The sequence below is a fragment of the Lissotriton helveticus genome, chromosome 7 (genome assembly GCF_964261635.1).
Source record: "Lissotriton helveticus chromosome 7, aLisHel1.1, whole genome shotgun sequence".
Classification (NCBI taxonomy): Eukaryota; Metazoa; Chordata; class Amphibia; order Caudata; family Salamandridae; genus Lissotriton; species Lissotriton helveticus.
The window spans coordinates 991,709,016-991,731,641 of NC_136068.1; the positions used below are offsets into that span (position 1 = coordinate 991,709,016).

General features: G+C 42.8%; 1 protein-coding gene across 1 annotated transcript in view; it reads right to left on the minus strand.

The window, feature by feature from the left end:
• Nucleotides 1–22,626, minus strand: part of GLRA1 (glycine receptor alpha 1) — a 413,241-nt gene that overhangs the window by 96,189 nt on the left and 294,426 nt on the right. Inside the window, exon 3 of the mRNA XM_078653635.1 lies at nucleotides 18,197–18,264. Coding sequence (XP_078509761.1) covers nucleotides 18,197–18,264 — 68 coding nt within the window. The remainder of the gene's footprint in view (nucleotides 1–18,196; nucleotides 18,265–22,626) is intronic.

A 22,626-nucleotide genomic window follows, 5' to 3' on the forward strand; every position in this document is an offset into this window, starting at 1 on the left:
CCTCATGTTTTCATTTTTAGGGTCAATATTCCTTTTTTTGACCATTGGTCAGTGAAGCCCTGACCTCCACCTTTTCTTTTTGTCCTATCATCCTGTGGACGCAGACGGGAAGTCTCTAGCTTACATTACTAATACCACTAATAGGGAACCACACACCGCAGCAGCTGGTGTAGGAGATGTAATGGATTTACCCAAGTGAGGTATAGTCCCGCAGGGTATTTATGAGGGAACAGGGCAGGAGATAATGTATATTCCAATGTCACCTGGGCAATCAGCAGGCCCCGTGAAGTTCGATCTCTTGCTCAGAGATCACAAACACTTGCCATGGTCACCTGTTGGGAAACAGCTAAGCGGCTCTCGTAACAAGATACTTATCTATCGAGAGATTAGAACACCTAGCGGAAGAGGAGGACTGGTTCAGTATCTGAGATAGGACATCACCATAGATTGTCCTTATCAAGGTATGTATTTATTTTTATCGTGCAAACAAGTCACATTGGGTTTCAGAACGCTTTACACAATAGTTTCATCCTGCAAGAAGCAGTCCACAACACCAGTTCACATAAGAATGATTTAACGTGAAGTCCATCATGGGAACAGTTCCATATTCCATAATATCAAATTGCATAGCAACGCATTCCAGTTCGCTTAGGATGGATTGACCATAAATGTACTGTAGCAAATGGTTCAACTGGGAACTTAATCGAGGCTGATGTTGTGAGGTTTAGAGTGAGGTCAAGGTGATGTACATCAAGGCGATCTTGTCAGTGTGGACTTTATTTGTGAGGGCGTCAAAGAGGTTCCCCATATCCTTTATTGTTGTTTTTACCTTACCTCCCGGACCCCCGAATAAAAGTCTATTGCCAGGTACCGGTTAGGCAATTTTATCTCTCACACTCACTTTCTCGGCCCACACATCCGCATGCAGCCGCGGTTGGTAGTGGGAGTACCTGCCGGGCGGTGACGTGGGGTGGGGGTGGGGCAGGATGGGGGTAGTAAACGATGGACTACGGAGGTATACAGGTAAGTAAACATATAAATAAATAAAATGAATTTCGTTGTGTGCACTGCATTACCAAATGCTATGCAGTGCGCGGAACGAAATTCGTTTTATTTATTTATATGTTTACTTACCTGTAAACTTCCGTAATCCATAGTTTACTACCCCCCACCCTGTCCATCACCTCCCCACGTCATCGCCCGGCAAGTACTCCCACTACCGACCGCGGCTGCCCGCAAGCACAACTGCGCCGTCTCTCCTTAAAAGAGCTCCACCAAAGAGCCCTCTCGCGGGGCCCGTGGGGGACATAAGCGCCACCCCCATGAGGAATAAACACCCGATGATGAAGCATGACTCCTGCAAGGGTGTGTGAGGGCACTTTTCCAAAAGAAAGATTTTCTCACCTTCATGGATATCCTTCAGCATAACTGAATGAGACACTTTTAACACATTGATCTAAGCCACCAGAACAGGTCGCTCCTTTCCTTTATTTCATAGGAACAGTTACCTCTGAGTGATTACCACGCTGAGACTCCAACCTAGTTTCTTAGTTCCAAAGTCGGCAGTTCATGCCGCAACGCCACATCCTCCCCATCCTCCCCAAAATACCAGGGGTAGAAGGAGCAAAGCTGCCAAGTGGCAGCTTGCCACACCCCCTTCATCCAGCACTGGCTTTCTAGATAACATGTACCCTTGGACTTGTAGTTTTACTTTTACTATTACAATGGGTTCAACAATCCCATCCTGTACTTGGCAGCTATGCAGATATGACAGCATTCATCATCTGACTGCAAATTATATTATTCAGTTGAAACCTTGTGCCACACTTAGCCCATTTACATCCATCCTCCTGTTTGCTGCTGAAGGGATAAGGGGATGGCAAGAAACAACTATAAAAAATAACCAGGATTTTTAGATATATCCTTGCTTTATGTTCCTGTTGTGATCTTCATCACTCAACATTAGGGATAGCAAAGCAGGGGCCAGCTGAACCAAGCAGTAATCAGGGGTGGCTCCTCCACATGGGCGAAGGAGCATTGCCCCACTACTTTCTTCTAGCAGTGCAAGAAGCAGAAACCTAAAATGGTATAAACCCCGGCCCCACCCACGAGTAAGTAATGCCGGCCGTGAGGATTTGGTTCACCAATGTAGCCAAGATCAGAGACTCTCTAAGTGCCCTGTTTTCTGCACATTACACAACCACCTTTAGGATCTAGGATTAAGTACATGCTCCATCCTGCAGACACTCTGCTCTCAATGCTGTGTTATGTGTGGCAAGTAAGTTGTATGAACTATGGGGCATATTTACATGCGTCTAACGCCACAGGAACGTCCCTTTTAGGGACGTTCCTGTGGCGATAAACCCTTTGTCTTATTTACAAGGCGGCATTGAGCCACTTAATGTGGCTTAAAGCCGCCTTATAAATAAAGAACTCTTTCACGCTAGATTTAGCCTGAAAGGGGTGGTCAATGGGTTTTGTGGTGGGCGTACCGCCGCAACACCCATTGATTTTTACTCTGCCCACTATTTACAAAGGTGATGTAAATAGGGGGCAGCGCCAAAATTAGTACAAGGAGAAATGCTTTAATTCTCCTTGTTTTTGCTGTTTCTATGTGTGCTCATTGAGAAAAACGCCATGAATGATTGTTTATGTGCAGGAAGGTGTCCCGTTCTGCACATAAACAATCATATAAAATGGCAATTTGAAACTTCTGTGCAGCACACATAGAAGTTCCAAATCGCCATAAACAATAATTTCCTCAAAGCAGGCACCCTTGCACTATGGTGCAAGGGTGCCTGTGTTGGCACCAGGCAGCTGAATTTGGGACAGCGCAGGGAGAAACGTAGTAGTGCACCATATTATTTTAATATGGTGCATCCCTGCATTTCCAAAGTCGCGGAGCGCGGTGTTAGCAATTTCAGAAGTAACCTGCGCTCCGCCACTTTCTTATACATATGCCTCAATGTTTTTGGTTGTATGGTACCTGCTGTCTGCCAGTGGCTCTGGCTATGCTGCAGGATACTGCCCCTTCCTTAACAGTATCACAGATTTGCATTCCTATTGTTTTGATAATTTGGGCACTGCAGGAAAACAGAGAATTTGTCCGTATTGATCTCCCTTCAAGCCTTGGCTTTCATAACCGTTTTTTTTAATAACCCTTTCTCTTGGGGGGAGAGAGGCTTTAATATAAAACGGGAACAGGCTGTTCTCGTTGTTATTGCTGCACAGCTTCAATATAATTAAATATGTCCCTTGACTCGCTTTCCACGCAGCTCGTGTTTTACTGGCTTGTTCTGGTCCTCAGCGGATATCTTTCGAGCCTCATCTGCGATGGCATCTGTCCTGTATATGGACTGTGGTGCCACTCCACAGGGCTGGGGGTTTCATATTGTGATAGTGGTGTCAGAGCAGGCTTTACACTGAATGTTCCGCTTGCTAAGGCCACAGATCCCCTCAGGTAAATAGGTAAATATTGAAAATAAAATATTGCGTGGCCACAATATCGTGGTAAGAATATAAAGGACAAAAATAATGGTAAGCAAAGTTTTACTGTACTTAACTTCACATATATATATCTTGACTATATATATATATATATATATATATATATATATATATATATATATATCAACAGTAGCGGGTTGGGATTTTCAAAACACGGCACCAGCATGATGCGTAATCCTCGTGGGACCCGCCCCACTTCATTGTATTTTTCTAACGATCGGATTTCCCACCATTTGGTGAGCTCGCCTCTGCTGTTCTTTTCCAAGTGAGCAAGGGCACGGACGTGCCCGAAACGCGTCTGATGACTTTTACCCACCTTATGCAATAAAAAGAAGCGTACTTAAACCTACATCTTTGCCTCGAGTGCTGAATTGGGTTGTCCGCGAACTTTTCCGTGAAGGAGGCACTAAGTGGAAAGTTGGAGGTTATATATATATATATATATATATATATATATATATATATATATATATATATATATATATATATATATATATATATATATATATATATATCTTCAAGGTTTGTATCTGCGGAGGTCCGAATAGTATACTATTTCCTGTTTGCACTTACCTTCTGGATAATGTTGTCCGCCATATTTTTGCCACAATATTTTGGCCGTCCAATATTTTTGTCCTCTGCTCTGTCTTCTATCAGACGACATCCCCTCTCATTCCGCTCTTATTTTTCACTATTTCCTCTGAAGGATGTCAAGTTCTAAAATAGCAGGGTTAGGAGAACTGCCATTGCACACCCTTTAACCATACACCAAAATCACAAGGTTTGACTATTTAACTGAATATCCTCCAACAGCCTCCTATTTACTACTGAAAGGCATGGCTAGGAGCTGGAGTGCAAACCACAGAAGCTAATCAGGGTGCCTAGAGCTTTGTTCACCTTCTCTTTATGCTTCTCAGCTGCCTTCAGGATCCCTGAGATCAGGGTACTAAGGGCAGTCTCAAGGGCATCATTAAGGCAAGCGACGGATACTAGTTGTAAATCCTGGCTAATCGATATGTATGCCCTCTCTCTCCTTCAGCATCTAGTTGATATGGATAACACACTTTTCTGTACTAAAATATAGAATATCTACAAAGCTGACTAATGAAAATCCTGCATTCCTTAAAGTCTTTCTACCTGGTGTTTCTGAAACCACAGTTAAGGCGGCCTTTAGTCTGCCATTGGATTCTATTAATACTGCTGTTCCAGGGGCCATCTCTGCTGGGAATGCTCTGTGCAAGGACCCCCCTTTCTGAAGAGAGATTTATTTTTCAATTTTTTCCCACACTGCTTACTCGCCATCCCGGATCTAAGACCACACTATCATCTTAAACCTACATTTAATTGGAAAAAATCTGCTTTTCTTGCCGTTTAAGTGATTTCTTTTAACATTTTCACTCCTATCCCCCAGGCACATATTTAGAGCCTTTGGAGTTGCATTCACATACATTCCTAACTAATCTTGCATTAATTTGTGAGCATTTCAGTAATCACAGAAGTCTTTACCTTGATCCTTCTCAGAATATCTGTGGCTAGAGAGTCGAGTACTACCCACATAGACCATGTTGACTGAACCCACGGACACTTTATTGAAATAAAACATTATACAACATTTGAGGATGTGTAAAATGGATACATCTTTGCAGAAACGTAAGTTGTCGCCCTTGAAACAATATTAGTTGGTAGTGGTACTGATACATAACAAACATACTCACTATTTTACTTCCCAGGGGAACTGCTTTTCTACAAAGAAAATGTGGAACTGATGTGTCAGGTAAAGCACGAACTGCTAGTGCAATAGTACTGATTAGTATATGCCCCATTGGTAGATGTAGTAACAGGAGCTTTTCGATTATACAAATGGAGTTGACGAGATGGCTATCCTTTGCCCTGATGAAGGCCTTGGTGCAAAAAAAAAGAGGTTGAAATGTAGGCCTACTTTGTTTTTCTGTAACTATAAGTTGAAACGGGAGGATATTGTAAGCTTAAGCCTATATTGTATACATTTGTTTATTTTTAAACAATATAACACAGTATTTGTCTATGGAGATTACCCTACGCATGTTTTATTGAAAAATGTGTGAAAACGTTGCTATTAAGTGGCACTTGTAAGATTTTTTGTAAACAATTGTTGTCAAAACTCCTTTTTTGCATGTATATTAATGATGACTGTTGCTCCATATGTTCCCCCTTCTGTGAAATATTAAATTATACGAAACATTCTTCCCTGGTATGTTCAATGTAACCTACAATGATTATTATGATTCAGCAGTCACGGCTCGCAGAGGTAATGCTGTGGGGCGGTGAGGCGGGGCAGGGGCATGGCTGGGTGGGGGGATAGCGTAGTCCGACATACGACGGGACACGTGAATGTAGTTAAATAAATAAATATCTGCCATCCTATGTCGGACTCCACTACCCCCCACCCAGCCCCGCCTCCGCCGCTCCTCACTGCCCCACAGCGTTACCTCTGCAAGCCACCACTGTGATTCAGAATACCAAACTCTAAACGTAGTTCCCTCTGGATTCATATTATTTTGTAGACAAGCCTGGTTTCCTCGAGAGATCTCTAGTTTATTTTGCAGGATCACCTTATTTTATTTCCTACTAGCTTACCCGTCGCGCGTTATTGCAATCTCAGAAGAAAGGAAATTTAAGGAAACTTGTTAAGATAACATTCAATTTACATTGTGTCATTTTAATTGAAACTTATTCATTTTGATATGGAAATCATTTTAAAGTGTTGTTTTAATTTTGTTTATTTATTAGAGTGTTTGTGGATACACGGTATTTTTTGTTTTTCTGTCTGGTGCGTACATGAATAAATCAGAAGGTTTTCCGACGCGTGAGCTGGCCACATACAGTTGTCCATGTGAGAAGCACGAATTCTCCAAATCTAGTCCACACACTCGCAGCGATTGTCCTTGTGCTTTGTTGATGGTCATTGCAAAAGCGAGTCGCACCGGAAACTGTAAACGTTGCGTACACGAATAAATCAGAAGGTTTTCCAATGTGTGAGCTGGCCACATACAGTTGTCCATGTGACAAGCACGGATTCTCCAAATCTAGTCCACACACTTGTAGCGATTGTCCTTGTGCTTTGTTGATGGTCATTGCAAAAGCGAGTCGCACTGTAAACTGTAAACGTTCAGTATTGGAAAGATTATGAGGGCCCTGGGTGGCCGGAGGGCCGATATTTAACTTTTTTTTTGGGCCAGAAACCTTCGCCGGAGTGTACTCAACAAATTTTATCATATTTTTTTTTTTTTAGATTCAATTTTGAATTTATTTTTTTTTTTTTTGCCAGAAACCTTTGCGGGAGTGTACTCAACAACTTCCCAAAGTTTCATGCTGATCGGATGAATGGTGTAGTAATGCATAAAGGATAAACGGACATACTTTGGTTTTTATATATATAGATTTTAATGGATGAGCTGTAACACCGGTCTCTGCTACCTCTAGGTTAAGATGGCAGGTGTCTTCTTGCCATGAGAATATTATTGTAACAGTGCCCTACTTAGGAAATGCTTCAACAGAAATAACTTTTCAGGAGCTGAATAAAAGTGGGAATTTGAAATTTTTGGTGGCCTGGGACAAGGAGGTAAGGCTTGTTCAGGGAACGCGCTGCCAAAATGTGCAATAAAAACAGGTCCATCCTGCTGGGAGCATTTTTCTAAATTGTGCTGAACATAGGTTCAGCGTGATCTCATGACAAAGGTATCTGGCCTTGAAGGGCCCTGGCCAACTACAGCTTCCAGCCTTGGTCGCTGGAAGATTTTAAGAACCAAACAGGTACTAAATCAGAAGATAAACCCTTGAACCAGGGCGAGGTGCCAAATCAGTCACAGTAAGGAAGCAACCTCATGGCTAAGAAATCCAGCTTTGTCCCACTCGGAGCTGGCTTTGGTGGGAGCTCAACAATGACGTCTTAGAAGCATTGAGTAGAGATTCTATAAGAACTGTATTTGGCCTAACCAGATTGTGCTATTAAGTTGGTAAGACTTCCCCTTCCAAAATTAATAAACCAATTTCCGACAGAATAGTGCCTGAATACCACAATTAATATATTTCCTGTCAAAAATATTGTATCCTAAATATCCTACAGGATTTAATAATTGAAAATCTACACTTAATGGGGGGATACATTTGTAAACGGTGTGCAGGATGCAATATTTTTGTTGAGTAATATGACGAGAAAAGGACACAAGGGAGACCCTACTCACACGGAACCAGGGTAGTTTAAATATGAACAGAAACAGTGGTTCCTGTGGACTAATATAGCAATCTTTGATAGGAAAAATATGCGCAATCGCAATAAGCATATACACTTCTGTTTAGGGTTATAGCAATCGTAGTTTATATATAAAGAAGTATACCGTTTATTAAAAAAACAAAGCAATAGTGCACAGTGTCCCCAGTAAACATGGAACCTAAAACATTAGTGACATATTGGTGATAGATACATATGGTTTCCTATATTTTATAAAGTCGGCCATCTTAAATAATGCTCAATAGAACAGCGTCCTAATAGAATAATAGGGGATGGTTAATGGTTCGCTTTAGTTTTTTGTCAACGGCGTTTCAACCCTGTGTGCAATGAAGCATCTCTTCAGAACCTAGAGATGTAGGGACATCTGAGGAGATGGTTTTGCCGCTGTGTGATGAACATGTGCCACAAGAAAATGAAAGGGGTTACTCACATGGGACCCAGCCATGCACCCAGTGTGAGGGAAGGGGAGCTGACAACGATGGATGGCACTGATTGTGGTATCTGGATTAGTATATTCGAGTGTTTCAGGAAGTACAGCGATCTGTGAGTTCCAATCTGGTCTCAGGAGCAAGAAGCGTACCCGAGGAAATGCAGTTGTGACAACCTGCGGTGGGTGACTGATTCGAATTAATCCATCTTCACAATATGTATGTCTAATTAATAGACGTTCTCTGAGGCAGCTAGGCGCATGCTGCTGCTACGCGCCTGTATAGATCTACTCCAGTCTGTGTACACTGGTACAATGAACTATAATATGAGGCTAGCACACCTGTAACTGCCCTGCTTTAAAATATGACCTTTCAAAACTTTTTTTTTTTTACATCTGCCAGAAGATTGGGATGAAGCACTAAAGTTTTTATGGGAATGATCCATATTCCTGACCTTCACCAGTACCTACCTCCATTTCTGAACTTTATACATCTCAGCTGCTCATTGCTTGGTAACAGAATATGAGCATATGGTGCCTGTTTAGCGTGGGTCTTTGTCCTAAACCTGCTTATGGTGGAAACGCGTCTGAAACTTTGCCAAAGAAGACCTGAATGAGAAAAGTCACCCAGCTAATTTGGTTGTGAATTTCCATATTACATCTAGCATTGTCTGGAGTGTTCCTGAAGCCTTTTCTCATATTTGAAGAGATAACCATTATATGTATCAACCTTCTGGGTTTTTGAGAGTAGTTTTTGAGGGTTACACCTAAAACCCTAAACCCAAACGCAGAGGAGCGATTGAGAGATTTACGGACAGTAGAGGCCGTAACATTGTCCTTCCTGTTTTCATACATAGCTCGAGGATTTTAAAGCATAGCATCTTTGTATACATGGAAGGTGTTACTTCACGTGTTGCATCCGGCTGGGACTCCTTTCATGCTAATGTTTGCAAAGAATCTCTAAAAACCAAATGCTGGGCAAAATGCGTTTGACTTAATGACCTGTAATTTCCATGCTAGGTTAGCACAAGATGTTACCTCCGAACAGCAGTACTAATGTACCATCTAAGAAGATTTATAGCCCATTTGAAAATGTTATGTTTTAAGAGTAATCTTTGTCCTAGTTTTTTAAAAGTTACTTTTCAGTCTCCAAAAGAGCTGTATTTTCTATTACAAAATAAAAAAAAAATCAACATGACGTTTTTAAAAACTCTTCCCACTACTAGGCAAACGCATTTGCTCTCTCCCTGTACAATTTAAAGGGAAAACCCAGAATCATCAAGTAGTTCCACAACTTTATTAAATTAAAAAAAACTGACCTAAAAAATGTACAGGTTGCTGAAGTTCATTATCCACCAGAAAGTTTGTGTGAGGTGTCTTTCCAAGATAACTATGCATATCTGCCATTCAATGGAAACCAGTGCAAGGCCCTCCGAACACTATAAGATGCTCAACTGCTTTCCAAAAAAGAAAAGTTACCACATTATTCAAACATGAAACAACAATTTATTTTGGCCTTTATCACTTGCTTTTCACTGTTTGGTACTCCCGCTCTACCTTTTTGATCCGCCTCCTCTCACCCACTTTGCGGGGAAGCGGGGTTCTGGCACCCATCCCTCTTTTTCTCAAACATCTTCTCGGTTTCTTCATACCTTAGTCCTTCATGCTGTATTTGAACTTTTCCTTCTGCTTTCTTGACTCCTTTTTGTTTCCTTCCTCGTCTCTGGCAATCCTTCTAGTGTTTTTATTTTACCTCCTTTTGCTTTCTCTCCTCCTCTACCCCTCTCCATGGCCTGTGAAATTCTGTGGTAAGCGCAGCAGTCTATCAATGTTACTTATGTATGAGGCAGAACAGTTCCGCTCCTGCTCTCCATCCTTTCGCAGTCCAGTCATCAGATTTCATTGGGTTCCTCATACTCGCTGTTTCCGACATTGGATTGGGTGGATCACAAAGTGGGAGGTTAGGCCCGTGGCTGTAGGTGAAAACAGTGGATTTTCAGAAGGAGGGATATTGCTTAATTTGCTTTAATCCTGCATATCCAGCCAGTGTGATAACAAGGATTTTAGGGGCTCTGGGCAAGAAATATTTTGGGGGCCCCTTTTTGTAACAAGTTTGAGTTTCTGTATCCATTTTTTGCTACTTCAAGTATTATGTTGCCTAACCATATGGAATTATATGTTAAAGGTTAAGATACAAAATATTCAGAAATGATCTAGAGATAAAGTTCACTTTCCTGGGGGCCTCCTTGGAAGGGGTGGTCCGTAGGCAATTGTCCACTTTGCCGATGCCTTAAACTTTAGCGTCTGTGCATAAATGGCAGATTCATGAGTCTTGTATTTTGGCCTTCCAAACTCACACCATACTATAGTGTTTTCCACTTCTTCACATGCGCTCTGTCCTAGAAAGCATAGACTCAAATCCAAGCATTGGGTACCTAGGGAGAGTGTCCTCCTCTTCCTCACTTCACCTCCAGACAGGGATGTTTACTTCCATGCATGTCACTGGGTCTCTACAAGCCTTGCAAGAATTGATGGAACAGCCAGTGTCGGCTGCCCTAACAAAGAAGGACGCACTCAAGATGATAAAAGTGTCAGCTGTGTCATAGGAGCCCCAAGTCATGTTGTGCTAGAATCTTCTTTGGAAATGCATAAGGCATTGTAAACAGCCTTAACAATGCGGGTTCAGCCATGTGTGACGTTTCCCCGCAAAACGCACCATGCTTGCCTTCCCCACGCATATGCTTTTACCACGCATATGCGTGGTTAAGGCAATGCGCGGTCTCGATGCCGAGCGGATGGGGGTGCACAGGAAGACAAAAAGATGAAGTATCAAGAGAGGACGAGGTGAGGTAAGTGGGGATGGGGCCGGTTTTTGGGTGACTGTTGTAGGATCGTTTTTCATGGTGGGGGTAGTTTTTAGGTATTGTGGCGGTCCTGTTGTTTATAGGGCAGGGAGCAGTTTTAGCGCTCAGGGCCGGTGGACTGGGTCCAAGTAGTTTACAGGGGTAGGGGATAGTTTTTGGGGCTCAGGGTAGGGGGCAGGGATCTGGGTAGCTTTTTAGGGCATGTGGTCAGTTTTTAGGACTCAGGGAGGGGCAGGGGAAGGGACAGTATTCAAGGCTCGGGCAGTTTTAGGCCTCAGGGTGGGGGCCGGGTCGGGGTTATTTACAGGGGTAGCGGACAGTTTTTAGAGCTCAGGGCGGAGTGGGGGGTAAAGGGACAATTTTAAGGGCTGGGGACGTTTTACGCCTCAGGGTGGAGGGGGCTGCGTCAGGGTACTTTAAAAATGTAGGGAACAGTTTTTAGGGCTCAGGACCGACGGCTGGGGTTGTTTTTAGGGCATGGGGTTAACTTTTAGGGCTCAGGGCGGGGCTGGGTAAAAGGGACAATTTTCAGGGCTGGGGCAGGGGTATGATCTTCAGCACACATGTCCCTTTACGAATCTAAATTGCATAGTAAAGGCATGCATGGTAAAGACGCAGTCAGGGTTAAGACCACATGGTTTCGGCATGCGTTGTTACATCATACAAACATAAGGCACATCAGATAGGTGGGTAGTACCACTGCAGGGAGACAATTGATGAAATCCTGGCATGGGACCAAAAAAAGTAAGATTTAGGAACCAAAAGAAACCCTATACTTTGGATGGCAGATATCAACTTTCCCAAGCTTGCACAGTCTAGATCTAGTTTTGTATAGTTCTTTTTGGGACCCGCAGCTGAGAAAATTATGGTTAACAAGACAAATAAAGTACGATATTCTATTTCGAATGTATTTGTTTCAGGGCCTTGAGAATGAAGTTTCAGCAGATCTGTCTTTCTCTTAATCATTCCAGTTCAGGTTCAATGTTTGCCTCATTGTAGGGACACATAGCCTTTCATGTCAAAGTTGTTTGTGGGCAGTGACTGAAAAGGGCTCATGCTGTTGGAAATCTTGGTTCTCATGAAAAACCAAGTGCAGTGCTCGTCAATGATCACTTGATACACTGTGATCTCTAGCTGTAGTGGTAGCCTCACAGTGGGGTTAAGGCGTCAGTGTAGGGTGTGACTGGTCAATAATGTTAGCGCCCATGGAGCCTCTCTGCCATGTATCTCTTTTCAGTGTATGGTTAGGGGTTAAAGCCGTAAATCTAAAACGCAACAGAGAACAGGCAATTGGTACTTACCTTCCTTACAAATGCTCTTGGTTATTTCTGATTTTACTTTCTAGTTATAATTCTGCCTAAGGAGCCGTGATCTACTTATCAAGGCAACCATCCACTGAACAAGACCGCCATCTTTGCCTGACGACCCAGACTTTTGTCAGAGACACGCCTGGCTTCATCTCTTCAGGGAGTAGGTCATGGCGGGCTTTAGAGTGGTACTAACGGTGCCAGCACTTCAAGTGCTAACCTCGGGCGGTGGGGTGGTGGTGGGGGGGGAGTATTCAAAGATATTATGAATTTAAAAGCACCTGCTGCAGAGTTCATTGCCTTCAGCGATCTTCAGGCTACGATAAAAATGCTGAGGTAACTTTATTGGTTAATGGACCTGCTGGAGAGAGATCGGGGTTTTATCTATGGAAGTTCTGACTCATTATAAAGTAGTGCAGAGGGTTAAGATGCCTGCTGCAAAGAACGTGTACAAAGCAGATCACAAAAGTGCATATAATGTAGATAGTTCTATGGGTTACTGATTTTGTCAGAGAGATTTTTTTGTTACTTGCAGTTTAAAAGTTACAAACCTAATATAGCAGAGTGAGCTATAAAAATTGCAAGGCATGGGTTAGAGCATTATAAATGTATCTCTGGTCATTATCCTAATGTTGTTAACAAGGGTTCATTTGGGTAGAAATCCGTTCTTATCAGTAAAGTCAACCCATCCACGGTGTTACGTTTTAAATCCTGAGTTTGCGCTGCTCCAGACCAATCAGTCCTAAACTTTACTACCTACCAGTATGGATTATATGTGACACCTGCACCACATAGTTCTCTTTGTCTATACAACATTTCCTTTGCAATGATTACGCAAGTATGATCCATTGTCATTGTATAGAGTGTGGGTGTGTGATGTAAAGGGCTCCAAAACCCTACACTGGTATGAGTAGCCCTATTAAACAAAAGAAGAGGAGCAATAGAGAGATTAAGGGCACCGTTGGAGGGTGGCTGTGAGGGAACCTGTGGAGAGGAAGGTTTTGGGAGGGGGGCACCAACAAACATTGTCTCAACAGGTGCCACCAGTGCTAAAACCCACCCTGACTAGTACTGACTGTGCTGCATGTATCTTCTCTTTGGCAGTTGGAGGAAACTCTTGTGTTAGGAAGGGTTGAGGTCAGTGATCGTTCCGTATTTGGACAGAGTACATTTCAAGTTGGTGGGTCCTGGAACTGGTACAGAAGGAAGACACAACCAAGTTCATGAATGTCTCCTCAAACTCAGGTTGGTGGCAGCTCCCAAAATCAAGAAACTGGAAAACTCTCATGCTCTGCTATATGGTGTTAAGCAGTTTCTTTGAAAAGAAACAGGGGCATATTAGCATGGGCTGGTGATATAATTATTGCCGCTTGTGCGTCCTTTTTTGGGCAAAAAGTGGGGATAATTAAATCGCAATATCATCAAGGACATGCTAGTGCGTGTTTCCTTGATGTAGAGCCTGAGCTTTCACAGCCTCGCCTCGCATTGCTAACGAGATGCAAAGAAGGCGTCGCTGTGAAAACAACACATGTTAATATCGTGAAGGCAGCTTCGCGATATTAACAAGAAGGTGCAGCGATAAAAAAAATCGTGCTACCTCAGCCTTAACTCAGGAATTTAACGTCTGTTAAATTCCTGACTACGGCATACTTTTAATGGGAGATGGATTATGCTGATTTCAATGGAACATCGCTGGAAAACTAGCGATGTTCCATTGAAAACACTGCTATCGCTGAAATATTATCGCCATAGCGCTATGTGTTGTAAATATAGTGTTATCATGGCGATAATATTCAGCGATAGCCAGCGATAATATTTCTATCGCTATGTACGGCCAGCGATAATTGTCGCTGGCCGTTGATAATATGCGCCAAATTCTCTAGAGAAGGAAGTTTTGGAGTTTTGGCACTCATGTCTGGCTCCAAAGTGCCTCTAGCCAATTTTGCTTCACTCCAGATCTCTAAGCCTTGAACTACTTCATCAGAACCATTGCGATGAAAGTGAAATTACTCAAGGCTCTCAAACTTCTTATGACTCCAGGACAGCGTTTATCTCTATCGGCCTTCATGCATACTTCCACATTCCCGCTGTCTTAGTTAATTCACTAATGAGGTAGGGGATTGCTACTTTCAGTTCAAAGTCTCCCATTAGTATTTAAATCAGCCCTTCACACAAACGTCCTTGCCCAGTTCTAATGGCAGTCCTTGGTTTGAGAGCTTATTTGTATTATTCCTTCCCTGGATATCTGGCGTACCCATCATTCCAGCATAACCCAGATGACACTGGTATGGTGTACAAGATGTGCTGTCTCGTGGCTGGATCATTAGTCTTGCAAAATGTCATGTAGTCCACTGACAAGGCCTGGAACTCATAGACACTATGATTAGTACTTGGTAGGCAGAACCTGCATTTCCTGTGCCCAGAAGGCTTCTAGACGTGTGGATATTTATTTTTATCTTCAAGTACAAGGAGCAGTGGAAGCCTATGTTTGATTAAACTGGCTAAGCTTCTTTTCGGACCACTGTTATCGCAAGTTTACATGAAGTGTTGTCCGAATTGTCTGGACTTCCACTGCTTCATTCTGATAGCATCTCATCTGGTGGTATTACTCTAGTGGTAGATCGAACTGCCAAAGCTATTCAGAGGTGACCACGTCACGTCTCTGGAGAATCCTTCACCACAGACAAAAGAAAATATGTTTAGATTGCCACCTTGAGGTCCACCTTGGCTAGTGAATATGGATGATAAGAGAAACAGAAAGGTTCTCCAGTGGAAGGAAAGTTTTTCCCATTTTTCTAGCCTTAAATTCTTTCACTGCAGAAATCAAATATCAGGTGATGCGTTTGTGAACAGAGAACCTATTGGTGAAGTGTATGCCAACTGATGGGGAATTCACTGAAAGCATTTGGCAGATCTGACTCACCAGCTAGATCTCAGACACAGTCTAGCAGTTTATCTCTCAGGGCATTATGCATGCCAGGAGTAGGGAAGGCGTGGGTTGATTCTCTTTGCCAGGTATTTCCTTTTCTTCCTTGTGGTTCTCACTAGGAAAGGACATATTGAATCGTTGTGTTTGGAAATGCTCACTCCCCATGGCAATGCACTGCTTCTCATACATTGTTTGAGGGGCAAACAGTTCCCAGACTTGCACAATAGATACCATCTTCTTTAATTGATGGGAGAGAATGATGTTTCCTGTATTTCCATAGTTTCTCGTTGCGTGAGCAATTTGCAAAGCCTGGAGGGAGGGGCACTGGATGCTTTTTGGTGGTCTCCCTCTGGAGAAGGCTATGCAAATGCCCTACTCTGCTTCAGTAAACCCTCATGACTAATTTATGACTGATGAGCTCTACATAAAAATAACTATTCTCAAAAAATGTGATTTCTGTCATAAAATAACGATTTGCAGAGCCCTTTATTCAAATATTGACTTATAAAGGAAATAATTTATAAATTAATATTTTTGTTAATTCTTGAAATGAGGGATGCCATCTTCCAACATCTGTTTAATAGCCTTCTCTTTGTCTTCCAGCATCCTTACAAACTACTCGACCCAGCGTCAACTACTGGTTGTCAGTGGTTCAACTCTTAAAAATGCCCATTGTATTTTCCATGTTCTTTCAAGAAAGAAGGCAAGGTCTTGCTGCACTGTGAGTCTTAACTGCTCCTCTTTTGATCCTCCTGCCACCTGAAGAATGCTTCCCATTCTCCTGATCAGACTCGCCAGGATGAAAGCTTCCCATAAGAGGAGCAACTCCACCAGCTACTAGCAGCCCACAAGGGTAAGCGAGGTACCTTTTCAAAAACTTTTGTTGCTCCATTACATTGTTTTAGGATTGTTTATATTCACTATTTTAAGAGTTTTATACTTGCAAAATACTAATATTGCCCAGTACCGGATGGTCTACGCCTCTTGGTTTGGAAATTGGGAGGCAGGACTGGATGAGTATTGGAGTCTTGGAGATGGATGCCTCAGCTATTAGGTGATTCAGCGTCCATGAATCCTTTTGCACCCCGGTGAGACAACTGGGAATGCTATTCTTAGAAAAGGATGGTCCTCTTTGAAAGGTGGAATTCCTTCCAGACGATTTTGTTCTGTGATTGCCCATCTCCTGCTTAAAAACTCTGGGCAGAGTTACAAGCCCCTTGTGTCACTTTTGCGTCGCTGTTGAGTCACTTTTGTGATGCAGGGGCAGCGTAAAAAATGTACAACGTGACGCATCTAGGGAGATGCGCCACGTTGTAAAGCCCTGCGTCACATTATACCTGCATCAGGTATAATGTATGCATGGTGGCCGTTCCCATGCAGAAAAGCCTCGTAAAAGTGAAGCAGTGAAATGTACCAGATTTCACTGCGTCACTTCTAGGACGCCACTGCATCAAAACATTACGCCTTCTTGAAGCAGGCGTAAGGAGTGACGTAGTGTAGTGAGAATAGGCCTCAAAATGCATTGGTGGAGTTGCGTCGTGCTTGGGACACGACTCAAGCAATGCGAGACTTTTGTCCCAACAGATGCGTCAGTATTTCTGATGTATCTGTCAATCCTTGTGCGTGCACAGTATTGTAAATATGAAACATCCATGGTGGTGCAAGGGTTTCTCAGGGTGGCGCAGGGAAAGTGACGCATCTCTACAGATGTGTCACTTTCTTGTAAATCTGCCTCCCAGTTTGCAATAGTTGCGTTGTTCCACATGCCACAGGTGGGAATCAGACATTTGAGAGGAATGCTTCCTTTCTCCTTCATAGATTCTTGATATTTGAACCCCCTATTCAGTCTCTGATACCAATTTGGCATTTGCCTTCTATTTCTACAGACATCCCGTTTTGAAACCGGGTCCTAAAGTTGCTGTCCGTGAAAGACCTTCTTAGTGTGATGATCAACTCTGCTTACATTTCGGGGCTTTACTTTCCCCCGAGGCATATCGCTCTTTTCTTGCTTGTTGGTATATTTCTGTGAAGCTCTTCTTTCTTTACCCTGAAGTCTGTATTGATTTAATATTCAAAAGAGAATTTGGTTTCTGGTGTTTCACTTTAATTCTTCCACAGCTGGGGAGCGGGTGAAACACCTTTTGGACCGTGTGTATTTGTTTGTCACCTAAAGCTAATTTTCGATTCTTCGATTTTTTTTTGTTTGTGATGTTTGTGTAGAGCCACATGAATAAAAAGTTGACTGTGGGGACTTTCAACAAGTGGGAGCATCAGACGAATATCCTGGCCTATGAAAACTGAGCAGTGTCCCTCATGGAAGAGAGCAGGGCCATTCCTTGTCAGACAGAGATTGTATAGGCTTAGGGTTCATCAGGGTCTCTTGGTGACAGTGCCCTCTCTCACACCTCACATGTTCAAGCCATTGACAGCAACTTTTAATCAAGAGTAACAAAGATCTTTAAAGCTCAAATGTTAAGCAACCAAACTATCCCATAGGTTGTAAAGACCATAACGACCTGTGCCCATGACTGCGGCGCTTTCCCTCACCCTATGACAATCTTAAAGGATAAAATGTCACACAGCAGAGCTGGTATCCATATTACGCCAATTTAAAAACCCTGACCACGCAGCCATACCCGGACTTCACGTACCCTAGAACAAGAGCTAACGCTCCCCTAAGTACGGAATATGACATTTATAAAGTTTTAAAGTAGTAGACAGTTTTGTCCTGATCCTAAAAATCTCATCAAAAGAAAAATGGCAAGGAGAGGAGGAGGGGGTAGTAAGGTGGGGAAGGAATGTTGGTCAACACAGTTTTTGGGATCAAGTCCTCCATCAAGACCAAGTCTTTTACTTGCTCCTGGAGCTGACGCCAGTATTGGCTGTACTCACCATGGTGGTTTCTGCAATGGAGCCGAAGCTGTTGATGAAGATATTGCAGCTGACATTCACGGCTGGACCTGTGTGAGAGAAGAGGAGCTTAGTGATATATAAAATACAGTCCAAGTAATTTAGGGCAAGTGTCTGCGGAGAGGGAGTATGGGGCAGTGAGGGCTGCAACTTGTGGGTTGTGGGTTCTTTCCCCACATAGTAACTCTCAGCAGTAGTATCTGTCGTCTCCAAACACCTGTGGATATATTGTGGATGTACAAAAGGCCTTGAAACAACCGTCATACTCAAGCCACATGCAGAGCAGGTTATTACAGACACCCAGGTTACCAGAAGCACACTGACAGTCACAGTGCAGGTGGGGACATCTGACACTGAACAGACCTCCAGGGGGACCGGCAGAGAGCTAGAACACAAACCCAAGCAGGCTGTATTCTGGCCTCCACAGGCAGCCTCAAACCAGACACACTCGCACAGCAGACTGCATCAGCAGGCATTCAACATCAGTCACCGAGCAGCCATTCACAGGCACTTATAGCATGCAGGCAGTCACAGCACTGGTCACCATAGGTAATTATGAACCAATACTACCCAAGCAATCATCAAACAGGCAAAAAACTGTCACAGAGAAATCCTCCATAGACAGACACAGTGGATTTTCACATTGGTTGTTGTCACCAAGTATGGCTTTACAGAGCAAGCTTCCACAGGCAGTCAGGGAGGGTGTAGCGCACAGGCAATCACACGGAAGACATCACACAGTAGACAAACTGACTGGCAAGCAACTTGTATAAATAGCCATTAACAGACCAAAGATACAAGAAACATTATTGAGAAGGCCACTGCAAGCGACAAGAAAGGAATAGCAAAAAGTCAGTCACGGTGCGGTGTTCATGTGGAAAAAAACAATAGTATCACACTGACAGTCACACAACCAGCATGACCAGGCAGCAACAACAATAACAATAGTAATACCAACAATAATAGTAATAGTAATAATAATAATAATAAAAACAACAATAACAACAATAATAAAAGTAGTAATAATAATAATAACAACAACATTAATAGTTGTAGCAATAATAATAACAATCAACAACAACAACAATAATATAAGTAATAACCCAGTGGGTGCTCATGATGGCTCCACGCCGTAATGAGTCACGGCAGGCGTGTGCTCATGAAGGCGTGGAGCCGTCATGCCGCTGCTGCTCTGCCCATGCGGCACTAATTCCCCGCCTGTGCGGGCGAATTAATGAGCAGGTGGGGTCATGACGGCACCACGCCGTCATGAGCACACGCCGCCCGTGACTCATGATGGGGTGGAGCCGTCACGAGCACCGAAGTGGCCCACGCCCCCCCCTTAGGCCCCCCGCGCCGGAATTTGTGGCGCAGGGAAGGGGTTAATAACACTCAACAACATCAATAATAATAATAATTTGTGTTTATGATTTTTTATTACAGCAGACTTTACCTTTACAATGAATCTGAAGTTAATGGTCTTTTTGTAGACTGTTTTTAGCTAGTAATCTTAAAATAGTGTTATTCGGGAGGTCGGTAGAACAGTAGATATCACATTATCAAAGACTCCCTTGATATGTTCTATCAATAGAGATGAAAACACTCCAAACGAATCCGCAGTCTAATGTGTTTTTATATCTGATAAATAATATTTTATGAGCATCGGGAAAATCGTGCAATGTGACACAGTTTACACCACAACTGTCTGATTCTAGGACCTGTCAATCACAGAGAAAAGGTGCTCAAAGGGGATGTCGAAGAAGCCTTTCTTCTGCAACAGCCCTCACTCCCTTTTATCTATGAAGCCGTTTGAGAGGTTTATTCTCTCACATCCTGTCCTCCAGTAGCGGCTCCTCCGCTAAGGCAGGGGAGCATCGCCCCATTGCTCGTTGAGAAGTGCATAATAAAAATAAAATGATAATATCAAGAAGTTATTATCATTATATTTTACTTAGCGGGACTCCGACTCCAGCCAGGTCGGACGGGGCAGGGCTGGGCTCCCCCCACGTCAGAGGGAGCAGGAGTGGTTTACTTTAAGTGCGCATGACGGCTTGGTCGGTCCTCTGGGGCCGTCCAAACAGAAATGCTTACTTGGCATGTTGTCCACTAGGCTGCATTGCACAGCCCAGTGGAGAACATCCCAGCCTCCCAGTTACCGACTGGCCTTTTCGGTCACTCAGACCAATCACAACACTGCTCCTGCAGCCTCATGATTGGCTGGTAGAGTCCAAGAGACTGGGTGCTTCCGGTGCTCTGCGAGGACTACGGGAGAGATGTGCAGCGGCAGCGAAGAAGGTAAGTAATTTCTTTTTTATATCATGCCTCCGCCCTCCTGCCCCCCAACACCGTACAGAGGCAGCCACCACTGCTGTCCTCTGATTAACCAGCAAGACGTGACTTCATCATCATTCCTTTTTTCGGATATTGATATTTTTAGTAACACTTTACAGAGCACATCCATAACCAGCCCATGCACAAAGCAGAAAATGATTAACACAACTGCTGCGAAATACTAATTTTCTAAAATGATATAATCAATACATTTGCAGAGAATTACAACAGAAATGGCAGGACAGCGTACATGAAGCTGACATTTGCACACATTTAAAAAAAAAAAGAAAACTTATGGCATAACATTTAGTTTACCCTTTTGTGTGATTTAAATCACACAATGGATTCCCTCCCGGGTGATAGTGCACTGTACAAAAGCTTTAAAACATAACGTAAAGGACATGCATACTGACAGAGAGCAGAAAAAGATTTAAGGGGTTAATTTCAAGGTCACTTTCAGACAAAGTAGTGCTTAATTTGGCAAAATAATACTTGTACATATATATCAAAAGTTATGTCTTCAATTATTTCATATTTATTTGGTGTGACTTTCCTGTAGCAGAAGATGTATCACAGTAGGAAACTAATGGCAATCTTAGCTCTAGTTTATTAGAATGCTTTTGACAGAAAATTCCCCTGCATGGTGGCAGATGTGTACCCCGAACCCTGAGTGCCCTATCTGCAGGGATATCTTGAACCTTTGTACTGATTTTTGGGCATGGGCGAACACGGATCATAGCATTGTTGTAATTTGCCCTTGTGCTTACTTTTCACAAGAAGGTAGAGGATTTTCAGAATTGACGGGAAGACTTATGTCTTATATGAAATTATGAACTAGGCTCTTTTGGTGATTTATTTGTAAATCTCAAAAAAGTACGAAACATGATAAGCTTAACCGCATGCGTGCGGGCGGAATTCCGCTCGTACGCTGAGAATTTGTAAAGCGCATGTTACGTGACGAGCTGGGCTCGTCATCAGCGTAGCAGGAGGCTACCTCATGACGAGCCCAGCTCGTCATCAGTGTCGAAGGGGTTAATATACAATGATTTCAGATTTTTTTGTTATGATTTTCCTGTAGCAGAATATGTTTTACAGTATGAGACTAAGGACAATCTTTAGCTGTTGTTTTTAATAGAACATGTTGGGATATAAAAGTCATCTGCATTGTGACGGATAGTTTGAGAATGCAAGATTGCAGACTTTGCTCCTGATTATGAGGAGGGTGAATGATGGTGGAGTAGGTACTGCACCTGGTAAAAGCCTACACTATAGAATGTTTACTAGAGGCTATCAACAGCTCCTATTTCAAATTTCTTCACTACACTGCAAAGGCCTGGAACTGCATGCCAAAGGAACTCAGAGTAATTGAACTGGAGGGGCAGTTTAGAAATGCTTTAAAGACATGGAACTTTGGAATATCTGATGCCTACTGCCTGGACCTAATTTAGGTCTTATTCTATACAACTGATCCTTGTCATTTACAGCGCCAGGAGGCTCCGTTAGGAGTGACAGATGAGCTATATAAGACCCACTCTTCATTTCATAAATGAGGCATAACATGGAATTGCAGTTTGACCTGCTGAGATGTATTCGGAATTTTTTTGGGAGGTGTATTATGACTACATATCTCAAAATGTTGACATGCTGTAACATAGCGGCACATTCCTCAATGGAGGAATGCAAGTGCCATGTATGATGTTTGAATCTTAACTTTAACTGAAGCACAAAGAGTACACAATCTCTTTATTTCAATAGTGACTATAATAGAGGGCCCCATGTCTTTAAAGTCCCCATGATGAAGCCAGGCAATTTCTTGATCTGCTTCTGGGCATATCTCAGCAATGATAGATTGATAAAATAGTGAAAGAAGATTATTTCTAAACCGTAGTTAATGTTTCAGGTGAGGAAGACTTTTGATTTACAATGAGGTAACTGTGCAGCGAATTATAGACTTTTGACTTTCTTTTTTACATTAATGTATTTGATTCATGAGAACATTATTTTCTATAGGTATGTATAGGAGCAAGCAGACTTGGCGTTTTCTAGATTTGCAACGCAACGAGGAGCTGAATGTAGGCAAT